At 36.3% G+C, this 22981-nt stretch overlaps 1 protein-coding gene across 1 annotated transcript in view; it reads left to right on the top strand.

The window, feature by feature from the left end:
* SUCLG2 (succinate-CoA ligase, GDP-forming, beta subunit) overlaps positions 1-22981 on the top strand; it is a 273120-nt gene that overhangs the window by 160665 nt on the left and 89474 nt on the right. Inside the window, exons 8-9 of the mRNA XM_010854550.1 lie at positions 4361-4522; positions 6876-7018. Coding sequence (XP_010852852.1) covers positions 4361-4522; positions 6876-7018 — 305 coding nt within the window. The remainder of the gene's footprint in view (positions 1-4360; positions 4523-6875; positions 7019-22981) is intronic.

The following is a 22981-nucleotide window of genomic DNA, read 5'->3' as shown; positions in this document are numbered from 1 at the left end:
GTATACAACTCCTCAAACAGTAACATTTAACAGAAAGTGGGACTAATTGGGAAGTATCAGCGTTTTAAGGCCATCTTGGCAAAGTGCATTTCTGTAGCACGTCTGGTTATTTATCATAAATGAAATTCAGTACATTGCTGAAGACAAGTTATTTTTCAAACTAATTATGAAAGTCTTATTTCCTGTTGTGTTTATGTTTCTTTTATGTGTGAATCTTCCCCTCTTAAATGTATTTTTCTTTTGTTTAATTCTGTGGCACATTCTTCTGTTAAAACTCTAGGGTCAGAGGCCAATAACTGCCAGTCACGTTGTTCATTGAGGTTGTTGAAATAGCAGCTCACGGGATCTCACACCATTAAACAAAACGACAAAAACACTCTATGAATATAAGTACAGCAGCTTTCTTTGATATTCGTTCAGAAGGAAAATTCATTTGTATAATCTATCAAGCATGTAACCATGTGCTTTTGATGGTGAAAATTGTTTTATAAATATTAATAGGTGTGTTTTTTCACCCACTTTGTACATAGAATGGCCTTTGTTCAAGTTGAATTTTCTATAGAATTGAAGTGTTATTAATGTGATATTGAAAATCTTAATGTCTGAACCAAGCTCAGCATCTCCAAAAATATATTTTACCATAGTGTATTGTCTTATTAAATGAAAAAGCCAAGGTCTGAGCAAGGAAGTTTATTTTATTGTGCTCTTATTGACATAAACAATACATTTTTAATCCACCAGTTCTGGACGTGTTCTTGGAGGAGGTCTTACAGGGGGAAATTAGCATATACGTGTCAATCAGTGTTCAGGGATTGATCTGTTCCTTTTGTGCAAGCTGCAGGTTTTGGTTTGTTTGTTACACTTTTTTGTTTTCACTTTACTGTGATGCACTTTTCTAAGTTTCTCTCTCACTAATATATATATAATACCTGTGTCTATTTTTTCAGTTGTTAAAGTAGGATATGGATGTGATGCAAACTGGAGCTTTGCTGGGAGTGGCAACCTGTTTCTGTAAAGTGACAGTAAATATTAGGGGGTTTGGTGGCATTATAGTCTCTATTGCAGCCACTCATCTCTACTGTTGTTTTGGGACAGCAACCAGAGAGGTATGTAAATGAATGGTTATGACCGAATAACAGTAAAACTGTGGTTATAAAAACAGGCAATGAGCTGGTCTAAGGGCTATACTCTACCCACCCCCTCCGACTTAGAGTCTCACTTGGGTTTTTTTATACCCATCTATAACCACCCTGACCTTATGCAAATGCGTGGTGTGATTCAAGCATCACCAAGTCATCTCTTTCAACATCGCCCTTGAAGAAAAATCTTCTCTGTCAGTTCCAAAGCCTGGAATGCCAACCATTAAAATTTTTCCTGTAGGAAAACGTAATCTGTATATGTGTAAACTCCAGTAGGCATTAGTTTAGATTTACTCTGAACCGAAGTCTAGGATTATAAGGGAAAGGAACAAGTACAGGTCATTTTCAGTGATAGGAAGAGAAGAGAATCCTATATCCTGGGCCCTAAGGACCTGTCCTGTTTCTGAAGCCCCAAGAAAGCACTGTGCATATAGAAGATGGCAGTGGTAATAATAAAAATCACTAGTAAGTGCCAGCTGTTAGTGAGGCTAAGTGCTTGCATGCATCCTGCCCTTCGAGCAGCACAAGGCAGTAGAAAATGCTCTGGTCCCACTTGATTGACAAGACCACTGGACTTAAGAGAGACAGTGGCTCCCTGGTTAGGAAGTACGATGGTTGTAATTCCTCCCCAGGTGTTTTTGATACCAGAGTCTACATTAAGTGGTCAAGTTCAAGGGAAAACTTCAAATGAGGTAACATTATAAACAGAGATTGTTAGGCTGGAAAGCACTTTGTATGTTTGGGACCGTTTTAAAAATACTAAGCAGATTTAACAAATATGTGTCTAACAGACTCCATGTACCTCAAAGGCCTTATTTTCCCTCTGCCACCACCCTCCCCAGAAAAAATTTAGGTATTAATGATGGCAGTTCAATTTTGGTTATCTTTCTTTACTCTTAAGTTGCTTTATTTGCTTCCTGTTTGTGTAGTGTTTTTAACTTCTAAAAGCACTTGAACATATATACATTTGACCTAATTATGTTGTTTACTTTTCTCTAAAGAGAGAGAATGTTTGGCAAGGGCTCATACACCTTTTTCTTACCTACAGATAACCCTGTCATCCCGCTGTCACTATCTTTAAGTTCTTGGTTAACTCTAAAGTTCTCTCAAGGTGGTCCTCAAACAGTGAACTCATTTCTCTACTAGGCATACATGCCATAAGGAAAAAGAGACTTGAAAATCTGACTTTGCAGACATTTAGCTGAGACTGCTTTCTGAGCTTTGCATACATCCCTATTAATTATACTCTCTCTCAAGTAGCTTGTAGTCTTTGCAAGGAGCAAAGATCAGCCTGGACCTATTTTGATATACTAGTTTATTGATCTTGACCAAGAATTCTTTTACTTGAAACTCTTCACTTAGGAAGTCAATTTCATAGCATTTGCCCATTAATTCTGAACATATTTGTTCCAAGTAATCTTGACAATGAGTAATGGAGGAGCTAAAATTGCTAATAAATTAATTAAAGTATGTTTATAAACCCAGTGGAAAGCCAACAGTGACACTGCTTTCCTACTGATTGTTATACAAGTCATTAATTGCTAAGACAATGCTACTGTGGCAAGCAGAGAACATTGGCCTGTTCCTTTGCTAACTAGAATCCTGTCATTCAGATTTCTGGAAAGTAATTACTCATTCGCTCTGTATATTCATAGTGTGTGGGTAAAGTGGTTGGACATTTTGTGGGAAGACAAAGGACTCAGGCAGATATTAAATTCCATATAAGATTGTCCCTTGTCAGTCATTGCTACTTTAAGTACTTTGTGGTTTGGACTTTTATTTATGCTGAGAATTCTTCATTGTTAATATGCCAGTTTTGCACAGATTTGTACCAAAATCCTCACTTACTGAGGTAAAGAGACTTAAAAAAAAAACCCTCTCTCTGGGGTCTTTAACTCCAGGATGCTACAAGATAACGATATTTTCTTTTCAGAAGAAGCAGGTGGTATTAACAAACCATGGTCATTACTTTCCAGTGAAATGCACATAGGTGATTGTTTTGCTGAAAAGACTTAGGTGCCTATGAGTAGTGCTGGTGGAGAACGAATAATATGTAAATTCATGGTCATAGATCCCTGCCTGTCAATATCCCAAGTGAAGTAAAAGATTATTATGGAGTATCATCCTAGACAATAATTTCTGCTCTAAAGGATGTAATAAAAGAGATCAGATCCAAGACACCAGAATGCCACCTCTCCCCACCACAGTAGCTCCCTGATTGCACATGTGGAAGATCTACAAGTCAAGGAAAACTATCTGTGGTCCAGTCCTGTCACTGAGTGAGTTTCACTGTGTCCAGGGCTCCTCTCCAGTAGGAGAGTTAGAGATTCCTGCTGGCACCAGTGGGTGGAGACCGTGGTGCTAATAACGCCTGGCAGCCTTCCATTGTTACAGACCAGTCTTGGCCGCTTAATGTTTTGTAACTTGAATCACAAGAAGCATAAGATCGTCCTGCTCACATCAAGATCATGGTATGCTTTTATCAGACCCCAGAGTAAGTCTATCAGCAGTCTGGGGATTGTCTTTTTCTACTTTTCAAATAAGAAAACTGAGGTCCAGCAAGAAAGTAGGTTATTTTTATCAAGGTTACAGAGTTAGTTAAGGATCAAATAAGTTAAAAAATCTAATGTTTCTGACTTGGCATTCTTTCCACCAAATCTTCTAGACATATTAGTGAGGATAGTGACTAAATAAAAACGTCATCTTGCAACATCAGAAGAAGGCTGTAGGAGGATAGCAATATTAAACATTATTGTCTAGTCTCTCTTTGTATTGACAGGAAAGGTTAACTACTAAAAATAGGAACTGTAATAAATATTTCAAATCAAAGCTATATTTAGCTATGCCAGTGTGTAGCTTTTAAAGAGTGATGGCAACTTATATTGTCATTTCATAGAAACCAACAGATAAAAATTATTATGCTTTTTATTAGAATGTAAGTCCCTTGAAAACAGGGATCGTGTCGTATTTGTCTTTGTAGCCTTAAACTTTAAAGATAAAGCCTTAACAGCATCTTCTGTCTGAAGCTTGAGAAAAAATGACAGTATTCGATTTTATTTCTCTTGCACTTTTCAGCCTGGAGAACTTATTGGATTGGCCAAAAAGTTCATTTGAGCCTTTCTCTTACATCTGACAGAAAAACTTGAATGAATTTTTTGGCCAACCCAATAATTTATAGATCCTTAGGAGATATTTAGGTATGTTTGTGTTTTCTTTATTAGTTGTCTGTTTTGATGCCAAGATAAACTTTGATGACAACGCAGAATTCCGACAAAAGGATATATTTGCTATGGATGACAAATCAGAGAATGAGCCCATTGAAAATGAAGCTGCCAGATATGATCTAAAATACATAGGACTGGATGGGAACATTGCCTGTTTTGGTAAGAAAGCATTATATCAATATAATAATTTGTGAATTTTTGCAGAGTTTAGAGACCTCTGGTTTCTAAAATGTTATTTCCCAATTGCAAGTGAACATATTAGATTTTTGTAGCCAAAAACTCTTAAAAAAAACCCAAAATTTCTTTCAAAAGTTCATTTTGGCCTGTGGTCACTGGTTTCAGGTCGGGTTTCTCACTTCTTGCCCTATGGACATTTTGGGTGGGATAATTCTTCGCTGTCAGGCTCTTTCCTTTGCTGCATTGTCACCAGCTGTGGCAATCCAAAATGTCTCCAGACATTACCTTCTGGTAAGCACAGTCACCCCAGTTCAGGACCAGTATTTTAAAGCATCTCAGTTAAATTTTGACTACTAAAAGTCAGAACCTTTGCCGAAATTTGTGTTTAAAATATATTGCTTTCTTAGAGGAAGTTGAAGAGAATGCATGCTTTAATCATTATACTAAAGTTTGAGGTTCTGTGAAAACCAAATGATCAAATGTTTACTCCATTATGTCAGCTTATTAATAAGACAATTGATTTTATCATAGTCATTTAAATTTGTGATACTGGCTTATTAACAGAGATAAGAATGAGTCTAAAGAGGCAATACAATTTCTGTTATTGTCCACAGCATATAATACTGAGATTTATACGCTTCTATGTTTCTGGTGAAATCAATTCATTGCACTTGAAACAGAGGTCTCAATCTTAATGGAATTAAAATAAAAAAGATTTGTAGCTCATTAAACCAACAGTATCATTATATTCAGAACTGAACAGACCTAATCTAGTAGTTTGCTGTTCATACAGTAGAAAATGACATCCAATTACAAGTGATACCAAAAGCTCTTTCTGTATATTGGAGCAAAAACTCCCATGTACTAGATCACTCACATTATTCTTATCTTGATAAGCTAATATGCTCTCAATATTTGTAGGCATTTAGAAAGGGGAAAGATTTAATGATGTGTTTAGAGCAAATTAAACGCATATTCTTTGTAGCCTCTGTGGAAGTATGCATGATTTGGTCAAGGTGGCAGTCTCAAAAGGTAGGATTAATACATTTCACATTGTTTTAAGATCATATATAAATTTTTATATTAGTTGTCCCAGGCTTAGTTAGTCACAGTTCACAGGCATTATCTGAGAAATACAGTCAGAAAACGTGAAAGGTACTTTACCTGGAGAGTTTCTATAATGTTCAGGAGACTTTTGTGTGTGTGTGTGGGGGGGAGGACTTTCTAACTAAGGAAAATAATTTCCTATAATTATGCATAGGAAGCAAAAGAAGTGCAATTGATCAATAAAACTTAGCTCTGGAAAATAAGAATTTTGATGTTAAAACTCCTTTTTTTATTTTAAAGAAAGCTTCTAGGATGTTGGCGTATTTTAGTTTAATGATCAGGTTGCTAGTGAACATTTCTTGCATTAATTTGAAACAGTAACAGTGGTTAGGAATATTGTTTTGATGCTGTCATTTGTTCATTTGTTTTCTTCATTTCTCCAGAGAACACATAATCATGCATAGTTGCACTGAGTGTAAAAAAGTATTTCAGTCCTATTGAAGTTGGAACCCCTATGGTTCAACCCCCCGAGGGATGCCACATTCAAAGGAGCGTATTCACAGCAAGCAAAAATGGAAAAAAATCACGTTCTTTACTCAAATCTCTTAAAGAATATTAAAAATGATGTAATTCATAGGGCTCTAGCAACTTTTTATAGCCTTTTCCCTCTCTCCCAAATCTCTTAAACTTTATACTGTCTAGAACCTAAAACTCTTCCCTTTACTGCTGCTGCTGCTGCTGCTAAGTTGCTTCAGTTGTGTCCGACTCTGTGCGACCCCATAGATGGCAGCCCAACAGGCTCCCCCCGTCCCTGGGATTCTCCAGGCAAGAACACTGGAAAGGGTTGCCATTTCCTTCTCCAATGCATGAAAGTGAAAAGTGAAAGTGAAGTCTCTCAGTCGTGTCCGACTCTTTGTGACCCCATGGACTGCAGCCTACCAGGCTCCTCTACCCATGGGATTTTCCAGGCAAGAGTACTGGAGTGAGGTAGTCCAGATTTATTGCTTACTGAATGAAGCTTTTCCCTTTGTCTTTCCCAGATTGATTTAACTTCTCAATAAATCCTTCTCCCCATTCCTGGGTATTTTTTGTTTATTCTTTGTACATTTTCTGTTTCTGTATTTTTAAAGTCTATGAATTTCTCTGGTTGAATAGAATGTCAGGTAGGCTGGAAACTGGCTTATTAATGTCAGGTTTCTCTTTTAGTAATATGGAGAAGGGCCAAAGTTTATGCACCCTTTGATGTTGCTATATTTATCTTGTCTTGTGTACCATTTGCATTTCACAGTTAATGGTGCTGGACTCGCCATGGCTACCTGTGACATCATTTTCCTGAATGGTGGGAAGCCAGCCAACTTTTTGGATCTTGGTGGTGGTGTAAAGGAATCTCAAGTATATCAAGCATTCAAATTACTCACAGCTGATCCTAAGGTAACTTCTCTTTTTGTAGGAGAGGTTTCGTGGTGTAATGATTTCTCACCATAACGATCTGCCTTGTTCCTGATGCTGAGGATTAATAAGCCAGCACATGTATAATACTTTCCAGCCCCAGGTGCAAATACTGCCTTATATCACACTGGAATTCATGATGGCTTAAATCATCTGGGTAAAAGGCTTATAAGTACCCCTAGGATCTTACTTCAGGGCCTTTGTTTATAAAGTTCTGAGAGGTGGAAGGAAATTTTTTTAAAGTGTCATGCAAATAAAGAAATATTGGTTGACATGAAATATTTTTTGTGTGTACTTAACAATGAAGTGATTAGTTCTATGCTTATGTGAATTAGAAAGGACTGAGTCTCAGATTCCTTCCTCAAAGGTGCTGAGGTATTATAAGATTAAGACAGAAGAAAATTACAGGGTTATAATATTATGTATTACTGGGAAATGATGACCTCACATCCTTCTATATGCTTTTTAATTTTCATCTCTAATGATTACACATCTCATGTGTTACAGCTTGTAACATATGCTCTAAGTACATATAATGTTATTCCATGGGCATCCTTTCTTCTTAACTAGAATGTAGCTGTCTTGCTAGGTGCATAGTAGGTACTTGGTAAATACTTAATCAGTTCAAAGACCAGTATGATTTGCATCCATTGTAGCTATTCAGTTGTCTGTGATAAGATTTAGGTAGATATCATTATATAGAAAGGCTAATATTTTTTGAATATGTATTCAAATGTTGTCTGAACTTAATATGGAAACTTCCCATTCATAAGTAGACTGGCATTTTGGGCCTCCTGTGTATACAGTTTTGTCTTAGGTTAGTGGTATGCTTGTCTGTTTTCATTATGACTTAGTTGGTAACCTTACATTTTTGTTAAATCTTTTTCTTATGGTTAGCACACACACACATAAAATGGTTAAACATTATCAGTAACTTATCTGCATTTCTGCACTGCTGTTCAGAAATAGCAAAGTGACTGAAGTCCAAAGTCACTCAGCCATGAATTGTCCACAGGTGATTTTTCTGTTAACAGAAGCACCTTGTTTTCATTGGTTAAGTAGGGACATTAGCAGAGGCTCCCTAATCATTTATGAATTCATTTATCCCTCTTTTCTACTCCTTTCTAAGGGAAGAATCATTTTTATTGAAGAGCTTTTCAAAGCAATTGAAATCTGTAAATACCATGTACATAATACACAGTTCTTTCAACTGCTTGAACCACAAAATACCCAGAGGACAAGCAACTGTAATAAAATACTGCACATTTAGTGTTGACTGGAATTCAGTGCTGAGCATTAAAGAGAGCCAGGAAGGATTAGATCTACCAGGACAATCATATTGCATTTTCTTTGGAGTATCTTTTCTTAGTGGCTGATCCTGAATTTTAATTTTATTAAAGTACAGAAAGGGAATGAAAAATCACTTGGAAAGCTTTTTTTTTTTTAAACAATCTCTTAAAAAATGTTGACTTTTCCTATTTTCAAGTGCTGGGAGTATTTAAACTTTTTTGAGATTGGCTGTCATCTTGGGTAGATAAAGGTATGTGGGAGTTATTTTATTTTTCTCATGCTATATCAGGAAAATGAATGCTTGGCTCATCTCACAGTACATTTTCCAAATCTTGAAATTTCAAAGTCAGTTAAAAAGCATAGAAATGTAATGGGTATTTTCAATCCTGGCGTTGTTTCACAGATTTCAGGGAACAGAGGCTAAAAAATAGTATCGATGAATTGATTGGATCTTGCAAGGAAACTGGTTGTAATTTTGGCAGTAATTATTTCAAGTAGAACCCCATCCAGTTGCTCAGACTAGAGATGCCCCAGAGCCCAAAGCTAATTATTTCAAAGGTATTGATTTTCTTGTTAGATATAAGGATTAGTCAGTTGAATACACTAAAACTAAAAATAACAGAAGGCCCATTGTTGTTAAACTTAAATCAAGTGATAGTAGCAACTGCTTGTTTGTTATATGTACAAGCTAATTCTATTGATCAAGTAATAAACATGCTCATTCATGAAAAATATTATGCATTGACATATATTTCCACTCATAACGTCTGCCATGGAGCTGAGACTTATATTTATTTCACTTGACTATTAGTCCAAATGCTGATTTTCATTGGGACCTAACCCAAGTACCTTTATAACTAATGTGTTCCTTATTTGTTTGTAGTATATGTAAAATGAAGTTCCTGTGCCAAACTGTTTAAAACAAGAATTTTTCCAAGATAGCGCACTTTCTAAACTGGATTCCCATGAAAAGTATCATTAAATATTTTATAATTCTCTTATTTTCCAGCTGGGCTTGAGATGAGAGAAAGGTAATAGTTTTTTCTGCTGGTGGTAGAATAGATAAGATCTCACCCTCATCATTTTAACTTATAAGATTCTAAACACAGGTGTTCTTAAAATCATAGGGAGTAAAATTGTTTTAGAAAGTAGAAGTAGGATTCTGTGCCAGTCTATAAAGAATTTGAGCACATTTAAAGGAGAAATACTATCAAGAATGTTCGCATTATGTTTTTATTTTCCTGAGTCGTGCTTTTGACTTTTGTTTTTAATTTTGAACTTAAAATTCCAAATGTATAAAAAATGAGTACAACATCATGTGGAGTATGTAGAACATATTGCATAAATGAATTAAAGGAAAAGATGGTTGTTATGAATCTCAACAGTAACCTCTGCTTTGTTGTCCAAAGTTAAGCCAGTTTATTGCCCTCTGGAGGCCTGATTTTGAAAAGCAGTAGCTTATGACTTGAGAAGTCTGTTATCTTGAGTTTACTGTGCTTTCTGGTTTAGGTCCAATAGAGTCCAATATTCAAAGCCTTTTAGGAAGGAAATGTGCTATATAAGCACCAAATACTTGGAAGAGATTCTTAGTGGGTCTCAGGTGCCAGCCAGCCTGGGTTCCAATTCTGTCTTTAACATGTGTTGACTGTGGCACCTTGGGCATGTCATGTAACTTTTATGTGTCTTGGTTTCCTATTTTATAAAATAGAGATAGTAATAGTACTTATTACCTCAGAGAGTCACTTCATTGTATGAATTGAGATACATATATTTCCCATTTAAAGGGCAATGATTTCACATGACAGTACTGTCTAAAAATTTTAATAAACTTTTATTAAAAGAATAGCTTTCATAAAGAACACTGGTCAAACTTACTATCTACATTGTAAGTAGATAGTTCAATGAATTATGACAAAGTGAACATATTTGTGGATCCTCTGACCACATCAAGATATAAGACATTCCCAGTGTTATGGACTGAATATGTTTTCTTATAATTTATATGTTGATATCCTACCCCTCAGTGTGATGGTGTGAGGAGCCCAGGCCTTTGGGCTATAATTAGATCATGAGAGTAGAACCTTCATGGGTGAGATTAGTTCCCTTATGAAAGAGATTCCCAGAGAACCCTCTCACCCCTTCCTCGGTGTGAGGACATTGCTGGAAGATGGCCACCTGTGTACTAATTAGCGGCCACTGAATGTGCTGGTGACTTGATCTTGGACTTGCCAGCTTCCAGAATTGGGAGAAATGAATGCTTTTCAAACCACCCAGTCCATGGTCATTTGTCACAGCAGTTTGAATGCACTGGGACAGTCACTGTCACAGCAGTGCTTTATACCTCCGCACCATCTCCTTCAACTCTGCTTTCTTCCCAAAGCTAGTACTCTCCTAACTTCTACTGTCAAAGATTTGTATTGCCTGGTTTTGAGCATAATACAAATGGAATCATACAATGTATATACTTTTGTATTTGTCATCTTTCATTTGACTTTTTTTCTCAGATTCAATCATATTTTATGTAGTAGCGGTTCACTTACCCTTATTGCTGTATAGTATTCTATTGTATAACTTGACAAGAGCTTTTTTATGTCATCTTCTATTGATAGACATTTGTGTGATTCTCATTTTTTACTACTATGAATAATGTTGCTATGAACATAATCATACATGCCATTTGGAGCATATTTTTGTGGTGTATATGCTTGGATGTAGAATTTGTGGGCAATAGGGTATGCATATACCCAGTTTGAATGTGTACTACCAAACAGTTTTCTAAACATGCCAATTTACATTCTGATAGGCATGTGTGAGAAACCCTCACGAACATTTTTGTTATTCTGGTAGGCATGTGGTAGTATTTATTGTGGTTTAATGCCATTCCCTCATAACTAATCAGGATGAACACCTTTTCATGTGTTTATTAGCGATGTGAATATACTCTTAATTTCTGTCACCTCACGAATAAAGTAGACATGAAAATAATACCCCAATGCATTGTTTTATCATCATTTAAGATACATGTAAAGTACTTGGCAAACCTTTCTAAAGCATGATGAAAACTTTTAGTTTCTATGCTTTTTTCTTGAGTGTTCATTTTGATTATCATTTAAAGGCTTAGATTTAGAATTATTGAAACAGTGGGGAATAAATGGTTGTCTGCAGAAATGGGAGCTGTCTGAAGCAGTTCATTGATACCAGTGTTACTGCCTGGGTTGCTTTGAAATTGATGAAATGTGTAAGCAGTTTCAGTAGTGTGCAGTGATGCTCCCTCCAGACAGCCAAGGAAACACAGTTTAATAAAGGGAGGATTAAATTCATATTTTGGGAGAACCACAAAATACAGTTTGGTTTAAATTTGAGGAGAGGCCAGCTGGTTTAACTCTGTGGTAAGTACTTGAAAAGTCTTTAGAATTTGAGGCCAAGGATGTAAAACTGCATGCTGTATTTTTGATAAGGGGTTTGTGCAAATGCCATCAGTTGTTATATTTTGAAATTAATAACATACTAATGCCTCCTATATTGTTAATTATCATACAATTAGAGTTTATTTAAAAGCAAAACAAGATCCTCTTTTTCCCTTAAATACATGCTTATCCAGAGGCATGAAACAAAACTCATTTTATCATTTACCACTTATATTTGTTGAAATACCCTATCTGCAAGGCAATATTTCTTTTGGGAATTAATAGAATTCTTTTAGGGGTTTGTTTTCAGATATAAGGTCCAGTACTTTTTAAACATGAGCATTATTTTTGAAATGATTACTGTGCATTTCTATTCTTACAGGCCAGTTTGAAAACTAATTTTACTTTCATGTAGAGTTGAGAAGCAGCCATTCTTTATAGTAATCACCTACCTGATAGCCTAGTCTGAAGAGAGTAAAAATGGTTTTGTGCTTCTGGATCCACAACCTTCATTTGGTTTCACCCCTTGTTTCACATTACCCCTGTGCGTACACTGGAACATGGAAAACCATCCTCCCCGTGCTCATTTCTGCTCGCAGGGATTTTCCTATTGTCGTGAATTCATAAATGCTGACATTTGCTTTTCTTTTCCCGATGGCCATTTGACCCAAATTTCCAAGACTGTCTGGCTCTCCATGCCCAACTTATCTGCCAACACTTCCCAGTAAGAGCCAAGTCCTGGCAAAGGCAGTTGTTTATGAATCTTACACATGATCAGTATGTCTGATAGCTACCACATTTTCAAAGCATCTGTAATGTAACACTCTAAATAAATCTATTTTCATGCTCCTTGCTGACATACTTTCAGAAATAAATAAAAAAATAAGATTTGTACTCTTTGCTCCACTTCTCAATATTCAGATTTTAATGTACCTGACTTTGTTTCATTGTAAGCGATTTAAAGAATTTAACAGATTTTGGGATATTTTAGTAAAATTTTATGATTAATCTCAGCATGCTCAGTAATTCATTATGAATCCTATATGGAGAGGCCTTTGTAGACTGTTAAAGAGAAATGGACCACTAGTCAAGTTGTAATATCATATAGGTTGGAAATAATATCTACTTTATTAAATGTTAGGAATTTTTTTATTCTTAATTTTATTGCATTGAGAAAGGAAGTAGTTGACCTTAGCAATTAGAAAATATAGAAAATAGTGTATATTCTAACAAGTTGAACAAATAATAGCTGAGATTAATGTCAGGCATCTCTGAATCTTAAGAATAATCTTAGGATGGTTGAATGATCAAGGCATCTGAAGGTTTTACTACTTTTATTTTTGAGGTATTGTTTTAGAATCCAGGGGCTACCCTGTTGGCTCAGACAGTAAAGAATCCATCTGCAATGCAGAAGACTTGGGTTTGATCCCTGGGTCAGGCAGATCCCCTGGAGAAGAGAATGGCTACCCACTCCAATATTCTTGCCTGAAAAGTTCTAGAGACAGAGGAACCTGACAGGTTACAGTCCATGGGGTCGCAGAGAGTCCGACATTACTGAGTGACTGTCACATTTAGAGTCCAAATTGCCCGGTAGAGGAAATCACTAGATGTGGAGAGTGAACTGAGTAAAATTATTCTGGAGAACAAGGTTAAGAACCTTTGAACTGTGAATACCTCTGGTTCCTCTGCTCTGCAGAAGTGAACTGTAGTCTGGTGGGATGAGCCCCAATGGGTTCAGGAGACTGAAGACACTGAATCCTCTTTCTTCTTCCTGTCATGCCGTGCGCCCCCACCCTGCCCCCCACTGCCAGAGAATTGGGAGTTACTGTCTCATTGTCTACTTCCTAAATGAGTAGCATGTCCATGTGGGCTTGCTGAAGAAATCGGCTTGACTTGGAGTGGATTTCTATGTAGTATGCCTTTTCCCCTAATTATTGAATTAGGGAAACATAAAACAGAAAAGTACAGAAATACACTAAATTTTATATATGTAAATGTCTTGATGAATAATATAGCATTTTTTACAAAACTATTTTCAGTAATATATAACTATTGTATAGTCTTTTCACTTTTTATGTGCTTTTTGCGTGTCTTAGTACAGTACTCAACATTTTCAGTGGCTAAACAGTGTACACTTGTATAGATATATGTTTACCTAAACAGTCCTCTGTTTGGTATTCAGGGTGTTTCCAACTTAATATAATGCCGCTGTGAACCCCCATATATTCATAGCTTTAGAAACAGGTGAGATTTATTTACATAAGATGAACTTACAGAAGTATGAAGATGATTTGAGAGAATGGCACTGAAACGTGTATAATATCATATATGAAATGAGTTGCCAGTCCAGGTTCTATGCATGATACTGGATGCTTGGGGCTGGTGCACTGGGACCACCCAGAGGGATGGTATGGGGAGGGAGGAGGGAGGAGGGTTCAGGATGGGGAACACGTGTATACCTGTGGCAGATTCATGTTGATATATGGCAAAACCAATACAATATTGTAAAGTTAAAAAATAAAAAAATTCAAAAAGAAGTATGAAGGTAAAGATGAATGCAGAGGTTAAGTTTTTCACACTTACTGCCAAATTATCTCAGTATTAGTTGAAGGAACATAGAGAGTTTTCATCAAATAAGTTTTCTTACATCCTGGCCATTGTTACTGTGACTCTTTACTGTCATGAGAAGTAACATTTTAAATTATTTTTCTTTTATTGAGTATTTTTATCACTTTTGTTATGATCTGCCTATTAATATATTTTGCCCAATTTTCCATTGTGATGTCACTCTTTTTCACATTTAAAATACAGGCATGTGTGCAGTTTTGAAAATCAAAGGAATGGGCTCTTTTATATATCTTGCCACACTTTTTTTCCATGTCTTTGAATTGGTCTATATAAATTTGTATTATTTCATTATATGTATGTCCTCCTGAAATAATATGAAGTGAGGCCATTTAATGCATGTTTTTTGGGGCTATTATTTACTTAGTTTTTCATGAAACTTTTAGTAAGTCTTTTTAAATTTGTTGCTTCTTGAATCACCATATTAAGGTACAGTTGTAAGTGGAAGCATGGTACTCCCAATCCCTCCAAATGTGACTTAAGGCAGGATGAATGTTGTGATTAAAATGGCATAGTTCTCTAGTTCTTAATAAGATTCTTAGTTATTTTCAAGGAGTGTTTTTCAAAATATTGAAGGAATTTCATTGTAACCTAATATGCATTTTTTTCAACCAGGATTCTTCGTACAGTTGATCCCACTATTTGCAGGTTCAATATTTGCAAATTTGCATATGTGCTAAACTTTATTTGTGATCTTATAATCAGTACTCAGTGCTTTTTTCACAGTTCTTTGCAAAAATACACAGAATTTGAAAAATTTTAGTTATGTGGTACACTGTTCTCAGTGAATGTCAAACAAGTCAGCATTTTCCTTTATTTCAGTGCTCCTACAGTAAACAAGTGTCATTTTCATAATGTATTTAGTGCCCCATTTTCATGTTTTTTTTGTCCTTTTTGGTGTGTGATTTTGCTGTTTAAAACAGACCCACATGTAGTGCTAAAATACTGTCTAGTGTGACCTGCCTTATAGAGAAAATACAACTTACATAAGGTTTCTTGAGCCATGATTTACAATGTTGTTGGCCAAAGTTACACAAAAAACAAGGTTATATATTGAAAGGTTGACAAAAATGTGACCAAAGGCTCTCAGGAACCTAACCCTATATTTCCCCTAGGAGCAATGGTTCAGTATTCACTAATTCAGTGTTCACTGCAACTTTAGACCATATTGCTCTGAATAATGTGAATTGCCTTTATAAAGTTTTAGATAATTAAGACAGCTCTTCAGAATTATTTGCTAGAGACCCTCCATTTTATCTTTTCTAAGAAAGGACATTTAGGAACTCCTACTATAAAATAAAACAAAAAACAAAATCTTTTCATAATTTGCATTTATATGTTTCCTAAGGGAAGTATTTTGATTATGAGAAACTTTGAAATGTGTCATAAATGACTTTTGAGACATAGCAGCTTTATAACTTTGGATTAAGTGAATAAACCTTGAGAACATTTTAATTTAGTTTTCACGTTTCAGGTAAGGTGATTTCCTTACCTGTTTAAATCCCTTCACTTTATGCTTTTTGAAAGTTTTCTTTACATTTACAAAATTGATCATTTTTTACTTTTATAAATTTACCTTTCCTACTTAAAGTATAAAATTAAAAAAAAAAATGCCCCTAACTTTATTTCTATAACAGAACTGCTGTTACAGTTTGTTAAATTTTCTTCCAGCATTATCTATGCCTATCTTCTGTATAAGGTTATAACTAGAATGTTCTTCCTTTTGATGGCTTTTTTTTTATTAGTCCAATACTACATGATAAACATATTCTCATGTTATTAGTTGGTCTCTCTGCCCATGAATTTTACTAGCAATATTAATAATCAGCTTATTAAAGCTTCTTTTTACTTTAAAGATAATTTAAAGAAGCATTCTATTTAAAATCTTTTTCAGAAACTATATGAACTTTGTAAATCATATTTGCTAAATCAGAGTAAAGTATCATTGTAAATGCAATAGTAAAAAGCATAAAAAGCTTTATGGTACAAAACAAATTTTTATAACATCAAAAAAGAGAATTAGTATAATCCAAAACCACATTGGATACCTGTTCAGTGTTCTGTGCAATTACTACTTTCATGCACTGCTAATTTGAGTTTAATTATTTCAGAATTAATGGTGAATTGTTCATTAATATTTGATACAGTCATTCTGAATTGCCTGGACTTGAAATAACCTAAAAATCCTAGAGGTAGCCTAATGCCCTTTCCTGTTTACTCAGTTCAATATCTTCCTGATCTGCTTGCATGTATGCTCAGTCATGTCTGACTCTTTGTGACCCCGTGGACTGTAAAGCCTGCTAGGCTCCTCTGTCAAGGGAATTTTCCAGGCAAAAATACTGGAGTGGGTTGCCATTTCGTACTCCAAGGGATTTTTCTCGAACCCACATTTCTTGCATCTCTTGTCTCCTGCATTGGCAGGTGAGTTCTTTACCGCTGCACTTTACAATGAGTCTTTTTAGCTTCCTGATATCTTCATGTTATGTACAATTTAATAAGATGAAAGGGAGTTAAGAATGAGACTTGGTAGAAGTAGGAAAATAAACTCACCTTTATCTTTTAGTGCTTTTTTGTGGGGGGGGAAGGATTCCCTAATGAATTATTTTGCTTAAGAACTTCCATGAGAATCCATTGATTTCTATTTGCATTCTCTGTAAAGGAATAAGACACCTCAGGCAAACTTCTAAAATAGGTGTTTTTTAAAATCTTTATCACCCTCATCAGATATCACATTGGTGATAATTTGTCCCAATTTCCCTTTTCTATATGATATTTACAGTTATAGTTCTCACCAGTCAATAATCTCCTTTATTCATTCATTTCTCTTAGGTCTCATAAAATTACCTTGAAATATTCTTTTTTCCCCCTCCCACTTCTTACTGATTATGCAGTAAACTTTCCATTTGCTCATATTCTTTATAAATAGCTAAAAATACAGTCTCCTTGAGTTTTTTTTCAGTCCATAGTTTTGTTCAACTATTATTATATTTTCATTATTTCTAGCCACCCATCTCACATGTAGAACATAGTAAGTTCTCCAAAAATGTATTTTCAGAGCAAGTTCATATCGACAATTCATATTTGTTTCCATATGCATCATCTAGCCAGATGTTCTCAGTCTGAAAGAAGAGCATAATGAATTCAATGAGTTGTCTTTCTGAAATAATTCATTTCCTAAACTGGATGCTAATGTCGTGTGCTTGGTGAGACTTTAATCAGAAAGGGCTGCCTGATAAGGACCATAATCTAGAACTAGACTTTGTCCTACAAGATCAAGTAAATGATGGAAGGAAGGAACTCATTTCAGAGGGTGGGATAAGGCTTTATCCAGCTGCCAGGTGCAGGAGAATAGTTGGTTTTACAGGGAAGATTGTGAGGGTGGGTAGCAGATCTTACCTGAAAGCAGCATGTTAGTAGAAGACAACAAGAGTACAAACATAGGGAGGCAATTCCTAAGTAGTATTTAAGGTGTTCTATTAACAGGTAGCTATTTCCGCAGTTCACAGGCCATAGTGCAGGGATCAGATGCCATTCATGCACAATACCTTTTAAATAGAAGCTTGGTTGTAGGGAGACTAGCCTACCAGGCACATAGCTAAGGCAAGAACTCAGCTAGAAGTACAAGTCAGAATGTCAACCATGAGGTTGGCAAAGGCTCATCCAACAGTAAGAGTGACTTTATTGAAGAGGGAGATATCCCCAGCCTGTTGGAAGCAGATCTTCAAAGATCCCTTCTGAAGTCAAGACTTGTTCCTAAGACCATAGAATGACTAAGCTGGACTGTTCAGAAATGTCAGCCAAACAGGAATATACTGTGTCTACATTGGGGGTGGAGGAGAGAAGGAATTTTGTACTCTGATAATCCAGATGGAGATATCTTATGGTTTAAAGCAAGTATCCCACCAAAAGCAATTGACATTTCAGCAAAATTATTTCAGGTTAAAACAGAAAAAAAGGGAATATATTGTGTCTATGTGCCAAGCATTCCTCTGGGCACTAAAGATAACGTAGTTATTGAAACAGAGTCTTACTTTCTTGGAGCTGCCATTTTAGAGGTAATAAATAGATAAGTGAGTGAATTCACAGCCCAATGAATGAATAAGTCCATAATATAGAGCAAATACCTTATATATTATGTGATGATATTCAACTAATTTGAAAAATAAAATTGAAAGGGTACCCTGAAAATGCTAGGAGGTTGTTTTTTTTTTTTTTTTTAAATAGATTGATAGGTTTGTCCAAGAAAGCCTCTAGGTACATTTACCTTGGAGAACAAAATGCTGTAGCTGTTACATGAGTTGTGATCTAGGTTTGTGATGATGTATTTGCTGCTAAAGAGGGAGGCTCTTCTGCATCTACATCCATTGGAGTTGCCCTCCTTTCCTTTATCTTTACTCACTACTTCTTTGCCAAAGTGTTCTAATCAACATTTCTTGCTTTATTATGGATCTAAAACAAGATTTTGTTCACTTGAATACTTTATGCTGCAACTTTAATAATTTGGGTGGCAACTCTCTTGCAATTAGAGGTCCTTTGTGAACATCGATTGATATTTTATCTACATGTCTAGGACCCTCTCCTGGGATGCTCTTTTTACCACCTTTGAGGTCTTATGAAGAAGAGCACTTCGAACACTTGTATTAGTTAGCATTCCCAATGGACAGCTGGCACAAATCCTAGTTAATTATTTTTCTTCCAGCTTATCTGTGAGTTCTTTCATTAATCGTTACATGTAAGCATTCTGGACACATTCCTTTTTTCTCAGTTAGAGCTCCAGTAGAATATTTTTTGAGCACACATTTAGGTGTCTGCTCAGAGGCCTTAGGATCATAAACTGTGAACAGAAAATCCATTTGGAGCTTTAACCCATGACATTCTAGATTCACTTGCTCGTTAATCCCAAGCAGTACATTTTGAGAAGAGAAGGAGACTTAAGTGACTTAGAATCTTCACTATGTCAGTGTGGTCCAAGAATATTGGCACTTGGGTAGTAGTGTGGCAGGGAAACGTCCAACTCATACTGTATTTAGATGATTTCAGATGTTTTTCTGTGTTTTGTAATCTGTGATTAGTTGTTTTACTTTATAAATGGAGCTTCTTCATGAAGATGAATTTCCAGATAGCTAATCCAAATGCTCACAGTGTTAATTAAGCATGTTCCAAAGAAGAGATGTTTGATACTCAAATGAGGAGAGTAAAAGAAGCAAAGCTAAAAAATAAAAAAGCCAAGAAACATGAAAAGATGTTTTACTGAAAGAATAGATTCAGTCATTCCATTTTTTATCTCCAAGTATAGCATTAAAACACTACCTATTGAAAGGTGTATCAGTTTATCAAACAATGCATAATATCTTAGGAAGGATAACTGGACAGAAATTAGAGCCTCATCATCATAAAAAAAATCTATTATTCTTTTCCCATCATGTTTTCTCATGATTCTTTTTCTTGTTCCTTTAAGGATTCTTCTCCTGTTCCCTGTGGTCTTGGGAATGCCATCAAATTCAGTGCCTCCTCTGATGCTCTTTGTCTCTGCTGGGATCCTCTCTTCCCCACTCCTGCCCATGGGTTATCCTTAACTAGGAGTAGGCCACTTGCTTTACTGAATCCCTGAAAGCAGAGAAGTGATACCCTAGCACAGGCCCCTCAGTCTAATCAGCTTTCCTCCTAAAACTCATGGAAAAGGCCATCTGTCTCTGGGATCATGAATGAAAACAATGTGGCTGGAATTGTGGTGTGCACTCCTACCTGGTAAAAGTCTGAGTAAGATTCAGGAGCAAACCTTCATGATGGAGACTCCCTCGGCCTTAGGACCTAATTCCTACATAGCCTGTTTTCTGTAACTCAGTGATTCTCAAAGTGGTTGACCCAGCGGAAGTAGTGTCACCTAGAACCTTTTTAGAAATGTAAATTCTTGGTCCCATTCAAGCCTGTTGTATCAAAAACTCTGGGGTGGGGCCCAGTACTGTGTTTTAATAAGTCTTTCTGGTGATTGTCATGTTTCCCTAAATTTGAGAATGATGACTATTATGATTCTGCAGCTTCTCTTTACTTCTTTGAGCTGCTTGCCCTTTCCTAGCTATGGGCCAAATCATTTTTTCCCCCCTTTGAATTAGATTTCATTTTATGACACTAACAACCAGCAAGTCTGCTTAATATACCATACCTTTAAAATTCTCACCAGACTTGAGAGCTTGTCCCAGAATTCTCTTGTGCCATATACTGGCCCTGGGCCCATTTCTGTTAACACTTCTATTTAGTTCTTTCCCCATGCACTCTACACCCCCATGTATTTTAACTTTTTAGCCTCTTATTTTTATGTCAGAATCTATGTGAAACTCAGAGAAATTTTATCAATCCTAAAGTGACTTTTCTATCCAAATGAGCATTAAGGATAATCTCGTAGTTGATAGGTAAAATTCATCAACTGGGATTGTAAATGCATTTTTCTGAAAATCAACTCCCTTGTGGAAGAACTTTTCTTTCTCTTCTCTCTGAGAGTAGAATACAGCAACAAGTTGTGTAATTTTCAAGTGACTTTCTATAAACTTTATGAAATCACCTAATCTTGAGCTCAGTCATTGAAGAAAATCTAATTCATTTTTGTCCCGATTAAGTTACCATCAGCTACTTCTTTTCACAAGAGATTTCCTTTCCTATTATTGTTCTTTGTGCCTTTAATCTCTCTTGGTACTTTTCTTCTTCTCTCTCAATTTGTAAGTGTTTTGTTGTGATTCAGTCTTCTGTCTATTCTTGTTACAAAATACAACCTTCATTTGCTGTATGGGTTCCTAGTGCTCTTTGGGGAAAAGGGAAATGGTCAGATCTTTCAGTATTTGACAAAATTGTAATGTAGAGTGTTTCAAGATGGAGATGTTGAATCGAGTTTTATGTTTAGTCAAGAAAATGGATCCATGATGGAATGTGACATGAGGAAGGTCTTTACTGAGTTTTCTTTTGGTTTACATGGGATGTGAAAAAAGTCACTTCAAACTACGATATAATGTTGCTGTATCTTGATGTCTCTTTGTGAAAACTCCTTTTACAAAAATTCTTTGATCAGAGAATAGGCATATAACTTTTCCATACCATTGGATAAATCATCTTCATGTCAACCATCTTTGGAGAATTGAAATTTACCTGCTTTTTTAAAAAATTTGTATGTTCAATGTCATGGTGAAACCTTGTTGCTGATTCTTCCACCCATAAGGTTGTCACCATGAGTGCTTATGTTATTGAGTGTTCATGTTTCTCTTAGAGAGTGGATTAGGCAAGAAATGGGGTAAGAAATGGCCTTCCTTAGACAAGAAATGGGCTTCCTTGGTGATTCAGTTGCTAAAGAATCCATCTGCCATTCAGGAGACCGCCTGCAATGCAGTCTGCCATTCAGAATCCACCTACCATTCAGGAGACCTGGGTTGGATTCCTGGGTCAGAAAGATCCCCTGGAGAAAGAAATGGCAACCCACTCCAGTATTCTGGCCTGGGAAATCCCATGGACAGAGGAGGAACCTGGTAGCCTACAGTCCATGAGGTCGCAAAAGTCAGACATGACATAGTGACTAAACCACCACCAACAGGTCATGAGCTAAGTTTTATTCCTCTTTATGATTCCCATATATCTCTAGCTCACTGCAACCACTACATGGTGGAGTCACAATCCATGTACAGGTGAGGCTCTAAAGACAGTTCATAAGGCAAAAATACAATCAAAATTAGCTTTGAAAGTCCTTTAAGTTACCCGTATATCTTAATATCTGTAAGCACTAGAGTCCCTGTAGTGTGGTGAAATGCCCATCCATTGAGCGTTTGGGAGTGAGCAATGAATCTCAGTCCCTCCCATCTCCCTCAGGGACTCAGGTCCTTTGAATGAAATGGCAGTGGGGTCACCCACTAGATTTTACTCATGGCTTTCAACTCTTTCTCACTTACTTATTCTATCCCCATGCCTGTAAAGGCAGATTCATATAAATTAAATGTGTTTATGATGTGACTTTTTGGTGTATGAGATGAGATTAAACAAGCTGGGGAAGGTATGAAGAGAGAAGTGAAAAACAAGAGCCAACAAGTTGTTTCAGGGTGTTCTTGTCAAGCATGTTAAACCCAACTAGAAGGGTCATCTGTGTGGTCATTAAGAGCTTATACTTGATCAGCAGGCAGAGTTCAACTGAGATTCAGTTCTGTCAGTTCCCAGCTGTGTGACCTTGGGCAAACTGATTCACCTTTCTGTGCTTGCCATTTAATCCATAAAGTGAGGTTGATAATCTGTGGTACTAGATGAAATAACACATGAAGTACTTTTAGCCTGGAACTTTCGGCAGTCATTCCACGAGGGCAGTGCCAGTGGTGGCTATCCTCAGGCAGTGGTTGCTGTGGTAGTCATTAATATAATGGGGTAGTTGGCCCCTATTATGTAGATGAATTCCATCAGAATCACTTGGAATGGAGACAGACTGAGGCTGCAGGAATTTTTAAGTTCTCCTCGTGAGTCCACAGTGCATACAATTTTAGAAAGAATGATGGAGAAGGCAATGTTGTGGGAATGTGAGCTAACTAGCAGATACAAGGGAGTTTGAGTGCATTTTCAGATTCAGGAATCATTCAGGAATGATAAGAAGTTGTTCTGG

This window comes from Bison bison, unplaced genomic scaffold (assembly GCF_000754665.1).
Source record: "Bison bison bison isolate TAMUID 2011002044 unplaced genomic scaffold, Bison_UMD1.0 scf7180017864343, whole genome shotgun sequence".
NCBI lineage: Eukaryota > Metazoa > Chordata > Mammalia > Artiodactyla > Bovidae > Bison > Bison bison.
The sequence above is the reverse complement of the archived record's forward strand: the minus strand, read 5'-3'. Positions and strand labels throughout refer to the sequence as shown.